At 42.6% G+C, this 13,821-nt stretch overlaps 1 protein-coding gene across 1 annotated transcript in view; it reads right to left on the bottom strand.

The window, feature by feature from the left end:
- FRAS1 (Fraser extracellular matrix complex subunit 1) overlaps positions 1–13,821 on the bottom strand; it is a 172,946-nt gene that overhangs the window by 40,303 nt on the left and 118,822 nt on the right. Inside the window, exons 31-33 of the mRNA XM_010575600.1 lie at positions 9,658–9,811; positions 5,715–5,893; positions 2,738–2,854 (exon numbers count right to left, since the gene is read on the bottom strand). Coding sequence (XP_010573902.1) covers positions 2,738–2,854; positions 5,715–5,893; positions 9,658–9,811 — 450 coding nt within the window. The remainder of the gene's footprint in view (positions 1–2,737; positions 2,855–5,714; positions 5,894–9,657; positions 9,812–13,821) is intronic.

Below are 13,821 nucleotides of genomic sequence, written 5' to 3'. Positions count from 1 at the left end.
TGGCACAGTCAGACATCTCTCCCATCAATTTTGTCAATAATGACAACAACAAAAAGTCAAGAGCAGAAAGATACATCGCTGGCTATTGCTCCAAGTCGCAGTCTGAGCGTGTTTTATTATTGCCCGTGAAAGGTCACTACTATTTTAAACCCTGACAGGGCTGTTGTGTCATGGACTTTTCACTAATCCCTCTCCCACTGCTTCCTTTGGCCTTTCCTGGTCTGATGCATAGCAGTTTGTGTTGGCTTAGAAGTCCTTCACCTCCCCATAGGAGGGTCCTCCCGGGGACCCATTGCCGCTGGGAGGTCTGCCACATCTGCTCTCCTGCACTGCATGGGCCTCTCAGTGTGCTTTTGTCTGTCAGAGAGCGCACAAGGAAACAGGATTTCTGTTCGATAATGCTGAGCATACTGCTGGCACCTCATGTGCTCCAAATAAATCATCAGGAATGAGTAACGCCAAAGATGACTGCATGCTACATTCCAAGTTTGTAAACCCAGCTCTCCCTCTCCCTGCAGGCAGCTCCCGCCTGAAGGTTTGGCCTCAGCTCCGTTCATGGTCCTTGCAAGTCCTCATCTCTACTTTCTCATCACAGCCTGTCCTGTCTCACTCAGCTCAGGACTTCTGCTCAGTGGACGATGATCCTGGTCCCCCTCTGAAAGCCCCATAGATGACAACAAAGCTATGAGGCACTGTCTCTCATGGCATACTCCTTGAGAAGCTGGCGACTCATGGCTCAGACAAGTGTACTCTTCACTGGGTGAAAAACTGGCTAGCTGGATGGGCCCAAAGGGTTGTGGTGAATGGAGTTAAATCTAGTTGGCGGCGAGTCACAAGTGGTGTTCCCCAGGGCTCAGTATTGGGGCTGGTTCTGTTTAATATCTTTATCAATGATCTGGACGAGGGGATCGAGTGCACCCTCAGCAAGTTCACAGACGACACCAAGTTGGGAAGCAGGGTTGATCTGCTGGAGGGTAGGAAGGCTCTACAGAGAGATCTGGACAGGCTGGATCAATGGGCCGAGGCCAATTGTATGAAGTTCAACAAGGCCAAGTGCCGGGTCCAGCACTTTGGTCACAACAACCCCATGCAATGCTACAGGCTTGGGGAAGAGCGGCTGGAAAGCTGCCCGGCAGAGAAAGATCTGGGGGTGCTGGTCGACAGCCGGCTGAATATGAGCCGGCAGTGTGCCCAGGTGGCCAAGAAGGCCAACGGCATCCTGGCCTGCATGAGAAATAGCGTGGCCAGCAGGAGCAGGAAGGTGACTTTTCCCCTGTACTCGGCACTGGTGAGGCCGCACCTCGAGTGCTGCGTTCAGTTTTGGGCCCCTTTACTACAAGACAGACATGGAGGTGCTGGAGTGTGTCCAGAGAAGGGCAACCAAGTTGGTGAGGGGCCTAGAGCATAAGCCTTATGAGGTGCAGCTGAGGGAACTGGGGTTCTTTAGTCTGGAGAAAAGGAGGCTGAGGGGAGACCTTATCGCTCTCTACAACTGCCTGAAAGGAGGTTGTAATGAGGTGGGTGCTGGTCTCTTCTGTCAGATGGCTGGAAATAGCATGAGAGAAAATGGCCTCAAGATGCAGCAAGGGAGGTTTAGGCTGGATATTAGGAAAAATTTCTTTACTGAAAGGGTTGTCAGACATTGGAATAGGCTGCCCAGGGAAGCGGTTGAGTCACCATCCCTGGAGGTATTCAAAAAGCGTGTAGACAAGGCACTTCAGAACATGGTTTAGTGGGCATGTTGATGGTTGGACTCGATGATCTCGAAGGTCTTTTCCAACATAAATGATTCTATGATTCTATGTCTAAATCAAACCCCCTGCCTCTTGGGTCTTGGTTCTCTGTGCGTCCCAACAGGTAACCTGGGTGCAGAGCCTGGAAACTCCCCTCTAGCTCCTGCACTCAAGATCCCTCCCTACAGAACCAAAGAACAGGAGACAGCAGAAGCAGAGAGGAAAGCTGGACTTCACCTATATGTGTGATGGGGACACATGGAGAGGGCACGCACCAAAGTCAGAGAGCTCACAAAACCAACTTTAGACTTCAAGGTCATCTTTTCAATTAACACAATCAGGGAAATAACTACATTAGAGAGACCACTCTTATCAAAATGGTCATTCCCAGAGTTGATGCTGCAAGAAAAGGTGATTCAGTTCCAGGGAGGCAGATATAACAGGCTTGTCGGAATGTTTTCCACATACATTACAGTCTGTGTTCCTGATGTCACAATGACGGATGAAAACTTTCTAGTGTGGGTGGGCTACAGTTCTGATAAAGTTTACAGTGGAATTACTGGCAAGATGTATTCATTATGGTCTCTCTAACCCACAGTTTTTCACTCTTGCCATTCCTAATGGCTTCTCAGGAAAGGGTAAGAATTCCATAAAAAGATGTAAAATGTACTTTTTCATCTCTCTCCCTCTCCTTTCCAGTCTATACATTCATCACTTTTAATACTGAGTTTTCAACGTTTTATGGGTATTCCCCCCCCCCCCATTTTCTCTTCTAACCTGTCTTTTTTTTTCCATTTCTACTCCAGCTATCTATCTGGTGCATATACCCTGTTCCATAGATTTAGTTCAATATTTGAATCAAGCACAATAGCATGGACAATAGCAAATACAGGAATCAACACTCAGTGGTTAACTGCTCTATGCAAGGCTCTGGTTGCCGTGCGCTGCTGCAAGGAGAATGGGAATACAGAAACCATCAGTCAGCGGTGTTGGTTCACACTTACGGCCATGTGCAAAGAGGAGCCGAGGGAAAGCTGAGGTGCTCTGGGTGTTTGTGGCAGAACAGCAACGTTGAACACGTGGCTTTCCAAGGTGGTTTGTGGACCAGCAGAGCTGGACACCTGGGAAGGAAATATCACATGAATGGATACCTGACAGAGAACACCACTGCATTCCTAGACCAGTTTCATACTTTCTCTCTCCTCTCCTCCTGGTCTGGGAAGGCAAAGATACACATTGCCAGCAGATACCAACCCAAAGCATACACGAATGGTAGTTGATGGGAACTAAGGCCTTTAAATAACAACCAGCTTCTCCATTATTGCCTGTACAATCTAGAAATTGTTTACTTAGAAAGATATCTGTGTGTCAATTCCCTACCTGCTATTCATTCCTGGTTCCCCCAGTCATTGCCAGAGTTTTGCTGAATTGTACTCCAACAGTCTGTATGGCTTAGTGGAACTTTTTGTCACAGGAACAGAAAAAATAATGGGTTTTTAAACCTTCCTCCCACCCTCAAAATGATGACCAGTTGTGCTGACAAGGTGAAAATAACTGTTCTTTTAATAATGGCACTGCCTTGGCAGTGACTCCCTGTGATCCCAACATATTCCAAGACAGGCTGCACTCCTGTTCCACAGATACCCATAAAAATTTTCCATACACCACTATAACACCAAAGATAAGTCAACGGTATCTAACTCATAATAGCAAATCTGCAGTAATGACATATAAAGCAAATAATATTAAATTTGTAAAAATTCAAAGGACCAAACCCATCCCCCAGAGAAAAGCCTGCAAATGTTCACAGCAATCCTGAGATAAGGCAAGCACCCAAAGAAATACAGCCCCCTTCTTTGTTAGACTCAGTTACAGCTTTATCTTTCAGTAGGGATGGAAGTCTGCACTTGAATTCAATAGAGCACTTTGTGAGCAAGAGCAGACTTCAGCACAAGCTTAATTTCAAGAAAATGAATAAAAATGCATGCTCTGGTGAAATAAATGAAATTATTTTAGCCTTTTGCTGGACCTGTTCTGAGATGCTGTCATCTGAATGGTAGTTGCCAAAATACTGATGAAAACAATGTGTTGGCCCTTTCTGAGATGCCCCAATCCGTGGTTCAAGACTCAGACAGATGTGTTATGGTCTCCTGATGTGACCCAGGCAATTGCGGCTTCCTTTCTCAGTAGGGCTCTCCATACAATTATTGCTACCGCTCCAAGATACTAAAACCAAACATTTAACTCATGCAAAACGCATACTCTATAAGAGGAATGTAGCAATTAAGCTAAAGATTAGCTTGTTCAACATTGACGCTCACAAATTCCTCATTATCACTTATGTTAATTACTTTAGAAATTACCTTAATTGCCTCTCTGGTGCTACAGTAATAGCTTCTGACTCGTAAACCAGATGTAACAAATACTACATGCAAGTGTTCACGTAGGCTTAGCATTATGGGAGGCTGTTAAACCTCCCAAGCAAACAGCAAGGACCTGTCTGAGGAATTTTATGGCTGTTAAACCTATGGGGAAGTGGGATTTATTTAGTATTACATCTGCTGGGGAGTATTTGTACCTTTTTGTCTGTTTGCAAGAAGAAGTACTCTACAGCAAAAATTAAATTATTAGCTTAGGGATTGCAGAAAGTAGGAAGGCTGCTTGGTTTTGGAGCTTGCAAAACAAACAATTTAAAAAAAAGGCACTCGGAACACTTTGCGCTTGGAGTAAATATTACAGGTTTTATGATAGGGTGATGTATTTGCCATGCAGTATCAAGGGGTAAAACCTCCTGTCTGAACTGCAAATAGGGCATCAAAACAGCCAGGATACGAGCTGCGGTTAACACACCTTGTGCAGGGACGTCCTTTCACAAAGGTCTGGATTGCAGGGATGCCTTAGGAGAGTGTGGGCCAGAGGACCTCTGTAGGGATCTCCTCATGCAGATTTGGCACCCAGCTGGAGGATCTCTAGGACAGCCAAACACGTGGCTATCTGGACCCACCTCCCCACTTCTCCCTTGACTGCTGGGACAAGCCTCATCTCAAAGAAGGGTGGCAGAAAGGAGGCAGCAGGTTACAGGACAGGTGGGAGTTACCCTCTCTGTTACCTGCTGTGTTACCTCTTCTAAGGACTGCCAGGCAAAAAACAGTTCCTGTTCCTATTTCTTCCCCAAAAGCAAGCCCAAGCACATCCGTAGGGTGTCCCCAAGGGACAATCCTACCCCACAGGCAGAAGGCCAGTGGAGAAGGGATCACTGTCACAGCAAGAATCAGTCTCTGGACACACTGTGTCATGTTGATGGGATGTTACAAGCCTGGTAGTTTCATCCTGTGGAAATTATAAGTGCAGATCTGTTTGCCCATTCCCTCTGGAGACTCTTGATCTCAGAGAGCTTTCCTGCTTAGTCAAGCTAGCAGGACACGGTCATTGCTTTTCTACAAAACCCCTTCCTCCCCGAGAGAATTGTTCTACAGAAAATCAGGCCAGCTATTAGTTTAATAGCTTAAATGTTAGATGCTACTTGAAAGACAATTTTCTCCAGATCTGCAATATGGCCCGTGATTTGACATCCAGAAGGTTAATGCCATTGCATGCGGCTCAACACTGTGGGTGGGTAGCTGGCTGGCTGGCTGCACTGCCACAGATTAAAACCTGGGGATCCACATGCAGCAAAAGCTTTCTTGTGCATGAGTAAGAGTCTCCCGTGAATACAACGATGGGTTGCATCCACCCTGACACATGAGCACATGCATATTCATCTACAGGTGAGCAACTTGCACCTGTATACACATAAGTTTGTATGTAAATACAAATACATACTTACATAGGTATTTGTGTGTGCATGCAAATATTCATGTATGTGTACCTATTGAAACTTTGGGTTGCATGACACAGGGAAGGGCAGACTGAGTAACCTCAGAGAAAAATGCCAGCAGAACTGCTGTGTGACCCCCCCCGCATGAATATGATGAGGAGAACCTGGAACTGGAAGGAGTCACTCTCTACTTCAGATCCAGAGTGCCTGTACCACACAATGCCTTCGTTGATGTCCTGCTGGGTAAAAGAGGTTGTAGGTGACGAAGCTCTTCCATCAGGCAAAAGCTGCCACGAGTCTGCTGGGCCATCTGCTGGCATTGGGACCAGAAGCACCACTTCACCTGGGAAAAACAAAGATGAAAAGCCAGGGCACAACTTGTGAGAAAACAAGGAGGAAGAGGTGCCTTTTCACCAACTAATGAGCATCCAAGACAAATGTCCACCCAGTCTTAGTTTTTTTCCATCTAGTGTGACTGACAGAAATAGCAGTAGAGCTCCTAAAAACCACTAATGGACCTTGCCCACATCCCACTGACATAAGGAAATTTTATCTCCTGTTTTGGCAAAGGGCATATCAAGGAACTCATGCAAGTACACAGAAGAAATACATGGTCAAGCAAAGAACAGGATCTGCCACTTTAAACTCCCCAAATGTCATTCTGTCCACTGACCAGCCCGTTTCAACCTTGAAATCTGCCCATTTGATAAACTGAGCAGAAAAATAGACGCAAAGGACACGCCTCACTTTCTGGAGCTCCTGTGAAGGGACAAGAGAGAAGTGAGACACAATCAGGGTTAAAAAGCATTGCAGCAGACTATCCACCTTCCCCTCAAGGGTACAACTTAAGTATCAGAATACAGCATACTAATTTTTTCAAGGTCAGCTCTTTCCTCGCTCTTTTGGGGACTTATTATGCCAAAAATAAGTCAACTGACTTCTCTGAACAGAAATTTTCAACTGAAAAAGAACTCTTGAACAGATATAGTGAAGGACCTCTGTATCATAGGCTGTCTAGAAAGTCAGTATGCCCTGGTTTATAGCTCTTACTCCAAAGACTGTGTAGCTTTTATATCTGTAACATCCAGCTTACTTCTGATTTTTGTATTAGAAATAGATTCTCAGCTGGACCGAAACATCACTGGCTTCATTGCAGGTATGACAGAGAAGAGCAGGATGGGGGCATGTCCCACTGGTTATCAGCTTTCCTCACAGACGCCTGCAAAGGTTGGATTTTCATGTCACTAATGTTCAACAGACTTTAATAAAATTACTCAAAGAGCCAAGTGCTACCCATCAAGAGAAGGGTATCAAAACGTTGGTCATCAATTTCATTGATGTGAACATTTTTCCTAACCACACAGATAAGTGAAATTTAAACCTGATGAAGAGCTACAGTATTGAAATAGATGGCATATTTTTCTATTTTACAATGTAATTGACTTGTTTGGGAGTTAACATATAATCTGTGAAAAAATTATGTGTATCCCCTATCTTTACTATTCTTGACTATATATAATTTAGCTGCTCTTTAAATAACTTGTTAGTTGTATATTGTGCTTTTCTACTAGTCTTTGAAAGTATCCCTCATGGCTACTAATTCATAAGCCACATATATTATAAATCACTTCAACTCTCCTTACAGCATTAATCATTCTGTTATGCAAAATATCCATCCTAAGCTCTCCGAGTTCATTTCCCAAAACCACCCTCAAACAGTTGGAGTAATAAAAAAAAATAATTCAGCCAGCTGAAATATCACACTTCCATTTTATCATCAAACTCTATGCTAATATTCCCTTATCAGTGCCCTAATTACATTCCCAATCCCACCTTAATCTTTCGTGTGATTTCTAAAGATGCTAATCACATACCCAAAGGAGTTAGGGCCTGCAAGTTGTTTATCCCTCCCAAAGTAAGAGAAGAAACAATTATAACACATAGCTGCTTGAAGCAAGACACATGTCTGTGTCTTCTTATAAATTAGTATTTAACGCCATCAGAAGGAACAACTCTGTAATGTTTACTTATATAGTTTATGATTACCATTGCATTTGAAACTTTTTTTTTTAAATAGAAAAGCACCTGTTGATAGGTTACACATGTGAATGTACAACTTGTGCACGCTCAGGCAATTTATTGAAATATATGGAGACTACAGAGCTGCAATTTCCAGAGCTGTCTAGAGGATTCAGGCACTGTGGTCTCATTCATTTTAAGAAGAGTGGACACTTGCATCACTTTTCATTGGCTTTAGAAATTTCATCCTCTAAGAATGTATGTCACATGGAGCAGCTTAGGGTATAACAATACCTATTCACATAGATGTGAGTATTTTTTCCACGTAACAGAACTGTGTTGAGGCATCTTCTGTGCTGGGAGGAGAGCCAGGGAAGACACTAGTTCTATTTCTAGAGACAAAACAGGAGGTCCAGCATTGAGAGATCCTTAGAAAGATCAACTGCTCACCGGTGCTCAATTGTACAGAACCAAATCAAGCCCTGCAGAAGAAGGGGATCTGGACAGAGATCTTCCCTCCCTAATTAGATCCCTTTTGTTTGGTTTCAGTGTCTTGAAATAAAGGGCAAGAAGCCTTCTTTGTCCACACACTTGTGCTATAGAAATGTAGTAGCTAAGTCTAAAGTGGTTTTCTTTCCTATCTAAAAATTGAATTATGTATTTTCTACAGGTATGAATATCTTTTCCATTAGTCAAAGAGTAAAACAGGCTGATAAGCCTTCCATGATTCAGGACCCATTTTCTACGTTTCTCTTTCTTATTTTTTTCCTCCTTTTCTGTGAAATAGGATTTTAGATGAAATTTTGCTTATTCCTCACCTGCAGCTACAAACCCATTTGTGTTATTGCAATTAATTACAGTAGAGATAATTATGGTGATACAAAAACAGGATTATAAATTTTGGTTAGGGTTAGGCAGCAGGAGACAAGCTCCTCAGGGAAAAATTCTTGTTTTCATGTAAATGCTTATTAAAAATGAGAAGACAGTCCTTCATCTGCAGAAAACTAAAGGGGGAATACAAATTAATTACTTCTCTTCTAAATTGCAAAAATAACATAATCTATGTTTCTACCAGGTACTGGCAGCTGTTATGGAAACCAGCCTATCCTCACAGCAAAAGGCAAAAAACTAGCACTGATGTTGCTAAAGGGATCCTCTAATTTTATCCAGCTCAGCAAATTAAAAGCAACGATATCATTTCACAGAAGTGCAAAATATATTATTTGAAGACATGGTTCTAGTAAAGAAAATGGTGATTCTGAGCGGGAAAGTAACATTTTTCTTTTGTGTCCATATTTCCTTTCCCTCCACATGTGACATCTTCTCTTTCCCATCCAGTTTCTCTCAGCTTGTATCTGAGCCACAAATCCCAGTACCTTCCACACTCCTTGGCCTGGGTCCAGAAGATATTCTATAAACTGCAGTCCTACGCATGGGGTTGCTTGTGAAAGCCGTTGCTCTGAGAGATGAGATCAGAGCCTCTCAAAAGGAATTTGAAGACAAGAATTATATACGGCTGCAAATGTCATCAATTTCTGTTTGAGTCAATAACCCCTTCCATGAGCAGAACTTAAATCAAATGCCATGGAATTTAGGGAGTTCTCCAGATCTTCATGGTAAACTTTTGCTCAGCAGTTTCTAGAGGTAGATATTACTCTATGCTCCTCTTAAACCAGACATTCAGTGCAGAATATTATCTTTTGGCTGTCAGTAAGATTCTGCTCTCACAAGGCTGTAAATCCACCAGAATTTCACTACCACTAGAGACATGCAGTTGCAGAAGTTCTGATTACTAGGCAGGACAATAGTGCTTCATTACTTTGCATGCCCATTTGAACTGGAAAAAGATGAGGTTAGCAGCAGCTATTCAGCGCAGTATTATAAGGAAATGTTCCCTTAAATTCTATTTGTTGTGGGCAAAATACCACGGAAGAATCACACTCTCATAGGTCTGTGAAGAACACCCTTTTCCCCAGAAGTAACCAGAACCTTGCACTTTTATTTAGTGGATGGACACCTTGGCGCATGTGGGGTGAAAAGCAATGCCCTATAGCTGTTTTTTGACAACAAAACTCCAAAGGTATTTACCATGTCTTGGCTGGTCCTTGATGATGGTGTAGGTTATCTCGGAGTCACGGGCACCGGGTAGCTTGGCATGCAGAATTGTCTTGGAGATCTGTAGCATGCCTCCCTGGGGCACCCAGACCAGGGAATTTGTCACAAGCTGAGGGCTTCTGTCATTCTGCATGCAGGGGGACAGCAGAAAAAGGCTTAACTGAATGTCAGCCGTACTGCACTGACGGAAACAGATTTTCAAGTGGAAAGGATCAAGCAGAGTATTTTGGAATTTTTTTATGCATTCAACACTGGTTGTCTGCTTCAAGAAATGGTTGTGCATGCTTCACCTATGTCCCTTGGACCCAATTCTCACCCTGTAGAACTGACCTTGTCCTCCAATGTTGCTAAGATACTGTTGTTGACCTTAAACCTTCTTGACCTCAGTCTCCCTCCATAATTTTGTCTTTTACCACCATCCTCATTCTCTCTCCGCTTGACTTTTGTCATGTATTGACAGAATTTATCTCCACGGCACAGTGGAAAATTCACTACTATCAACATCCGAAAAAAAGTGTCCAGTCTACTACACTTGTTTGATTGGATCCACATTTTCTCTCACATCTCTTAATTTTATTTCTAAAAATACACGCCTTTCAAGGGTACTTATAGAACAACAGCTTCTTACCCATTCAAAAGTATCTCTCTATGGCACCTCCGCTAGCTTTATACACATCTGTAACTGTTATCACCTCTCCATGAGCAAACCCAGGTTCCAGACCAACCTCATGCTTTTCTACAAGATGGGGGGAAATCGAACTTGACGGTATGCAAATGCTAATGATGAATGTTGGCAGAAACATGAACTATGAGGTTTCCATCCTTTGCTTGAACAGAAGCAGTTTAACATTCCGAAATGAGGTATACAAATTTCACTTAGTAACTACTGGACCAGATCCACATCATTTTTTTTGCTAAGTTAGAACATACTTGTAGAAAGACTTTTAGATCAAATATCTTCCCCCCATGTGGGGGCTTACACCCATGGCCAAGTCACCTCTTAACCACTTTTGTAAAACTGAAGTCTACCTGAGCATCCCTCAAAGTCTTTTGCTACTTGATGGGTTTTCTAACCTTCAAATAATTCCTGCAGCTTTTTTCCCCAAATGAATATTTATCCGATATTTATTCAAGCTTCTTGAAATGTGGATTTCAGGACTGGATGCAGTAATGACTTCACTAATATTTTCGTACACTTCAGTAACACTACTCTGGCATTCAAGGATAATATTAGCCCTTTTTGGCTCTAAATTACTTTGTTAGCTCATGCTCTGTTGGACAGCCCCCAAAATCTGTGTGACCTCTTCTGTGCCATGGTTCTTTCTTATAAGCCCAGTTGCTGTAAAAGTGACTTCTTTTCTTGATTTCTGCAGATTCACCTTGAAACTGGCTGTGGTGAACTGCATAATCTGTCAAAATCTTGACTGCTCCATGTAAGTGATCATCTTCCTCCTCATTTAGTACTCCACATAATCATGTGTCACCCCAAAAAACTGATAAACAACTCATTACTATGTTCTTCTGAATCTGCAACAGAGACAGTAGAGAGAGCTAAAACCATGTTTGTGAAAAAGAATCACATTAAAGGATGATTTCCCATCTCCATTTTGACATGTCTGCTGAGCAACTTTCACCCATTTAATTTGTACTACACTTATTTTGCACAGTGTTAATTTTTAAATGCCACATGATCTTAGACTGTGTCAGATCAACAGTTTCCCAGCACAATGGTTGCTTTATTTTTTTAAAGAACAGTGAAGAAGAAAAGCAGACCCTGTGCCAGTCATGAGAACCCTACCAATATATATGATAACTTTCCTCTGACCTTATTGATTCGATCACATCATGATGCATATAGGCCTAGCAAAGCATAACTCTGAAGCAGTAAACAAACTAAAAAGGTCAGAAAGGTCCATGGATTTATTGTGTAAGGAAAGAAAAGAGAGCCTAGCCACACTTCAAAGAATGACAGGTGAAATGCAGTGTTTGAAAAGAAAATGTTTCTAAGTGAATGCTAATTAAACACAAGGTTGTTATTTTGCTATAAACGTGGAACTCTTTGGCTTTTCGGTAACTACATGATTGAATGTTCCTTCACTGGCCACATTAATCCAGTCCGGCATTTTGTAATACCATTTCCACCTGGCTTTGATGCTGTGATCCTGCTTGTTAATAAGAACAGGTTTGTGAGATAGCTGTTTTTGCTTGGTAATCTTTTTAAAAATATGTTTAGTGACAAGCTATTGTCTGATCTGAGTGCTCACCCTGTGTTCAGCAAAACAACTAGAATCGCATTATATCTTTTTTGTTTTAACTGATACCTGAGCACACAGTTAGCAAACTCTGGGAATGAATTCACAGCCCAGGAAAAGTGTCTTCAGAGAGCCTGGGCAGGCTAACATGCGCCTTGGTCCATGCTTCAGTTACCTGCTCCTCAGGAGGGCAAGATGCAGTGCCTTGCAAATAGCTTGGAGACCTCCCTTAGATGGATCTGTTCCAGAGGTCCCCTAAAATAAACATCTTTTGTCTTTTTCCTGTATTCCCCTTAGCCTCTCAGAAAAGAAATGCTTCTATATCCCATCAGCAATAGGCAGATCACATGCGGGTAGGTCTGACCTCCTCTGACTTACAGTACATAGCCTGCGATTATATTTTCTAGGGCATGGGCTCCTTATTCCCCATTGGAGCACCACTGGTGGTGCTCTGCCAAAAATGAAGCACCAGCAGGTCTCAAATTAACTGCACAGAAGCTGTAATTGTTAGAGAACATCAACAAAAATATACAGCGGTGCAAATCATTATTAAGAGCTCTCAAAATAGAGGCTAGCTGTTCAGACTGCAGTAGGTCAAACGAAGTATTTGGATGGGGGCAAACAGGGAAAGGGAGGCTGTTAGTAACCAAAGGGACTAAAAAAAGCACCTTGCACCAAACAAGGCACACCTGTTGTGAAAAAACAAAAACCTCTAATTCATAATATTTGGAAGGTTTTGTTGTTCTTTGTTTACGTTTTCACACTTTCGCCGCAGCGTGCCTATGAATTAATGTCTGAGAATTTCACTGCTTGAGCCCATCGAATAGGAATCTTAGAAACGTCCTTTCACACCAGGACTTACTATATAAAACTATCCAGCAGCACATTATAACAGGCCTCATGTACTCAGATAAGCAACGTGGTTAAAAAAACACGCCTTGAACTCCCACACCTCCAGCCAGGGTCCTACCAGGCTCTTTAGCAATCTTTCGATGTAAACCAAGGAAAAAACCCAAGTCTCTTTGCATGTGTCTCAACAGCACCTTTTCAGAAACAAACCCTGCATGCATTTCAGCTCCCAAGGCTACTTCACAAATACAATCATTAGGATGAGGCAGGAGCTGGGTATCTGCCAGCTCTACCCTCACGCTAAACTGCTCTGCTCTCACCTCTGTCACCACCCTCTTTCTTCTCTGTAGGCAAGTGCTGCACGGAGAGACTTGGAAAGATAATAAGAGACAAAGGACCGCAAAATCAGCTAATAAAAGAAACTATACTCAGCAATTCACCCTCACTGGCATTTACAAGAACCTGCTTAATCAATAGCAAAAGAAAAAAAAAAAAAAAGGTGTTACAAACAATGCAGATTGGTGTCCAAGCATTTTTACATTCCTTCTGATCTTATACAGGCTCCTTAGGGCCACATAAGTGATCTGGGTAAAGAAACCACAGGCAGGGCTGCTCTTATTCCAGGAGTCTAATAAGTCAGCACCAGCCTTGAAAGCAACCCCCTTTTCATTCCCAGAGTGATGTGTGAGTCATGTCACTAATTACTATTGTGGCTTTAGGAGCACCTGCAGGGTCCAAATGGGATCAGTCCTTCCTTGTGCTAACTACGCAGACGCATGTAGTGTCTGTAAGCCTTAAAATTTTCATGCCCAAGTTGCTGTGAAAGATCTAATGCAGCAGAGAAGAGGACAAAAGAGGGGTAATATCATCTCCTCCTAACTCCTTTTCATGGAGTGGAAGCACTCAAAGATTGTGTAATTCTCAGATCCATACATAAAAAGACTGCAAACAGCGGACTTCTTTGACAGCTCTATTTTTCATTACTCTCTCACATTAACTAAGGGATAAGGAAATTTTCAGCTTTTTTTCCTTCTGT

Source organism: Haliaeetus leucocephalus, unplaced genomic scaffold (assembly GCF_000737465.1).
Source record: "Haliaeetus leucocephalus isolate CR32 unplaced genomic scaffold, Haliaeetus_leucocephalus-4.0 Scaffold484, whole genome shotgun sequence".
Taxonomy (NCBI): Eukaryota; Metazoa; Chordata; class Aves; order Accipitriformes; family Accipitridae; genus Haliaeetus; species Haliaeetus leucocephalus.
Note: the sequence above shows the minus strand (reverse complement) of the source record. Positions and strands in the feature narration are given on the sequence as shown.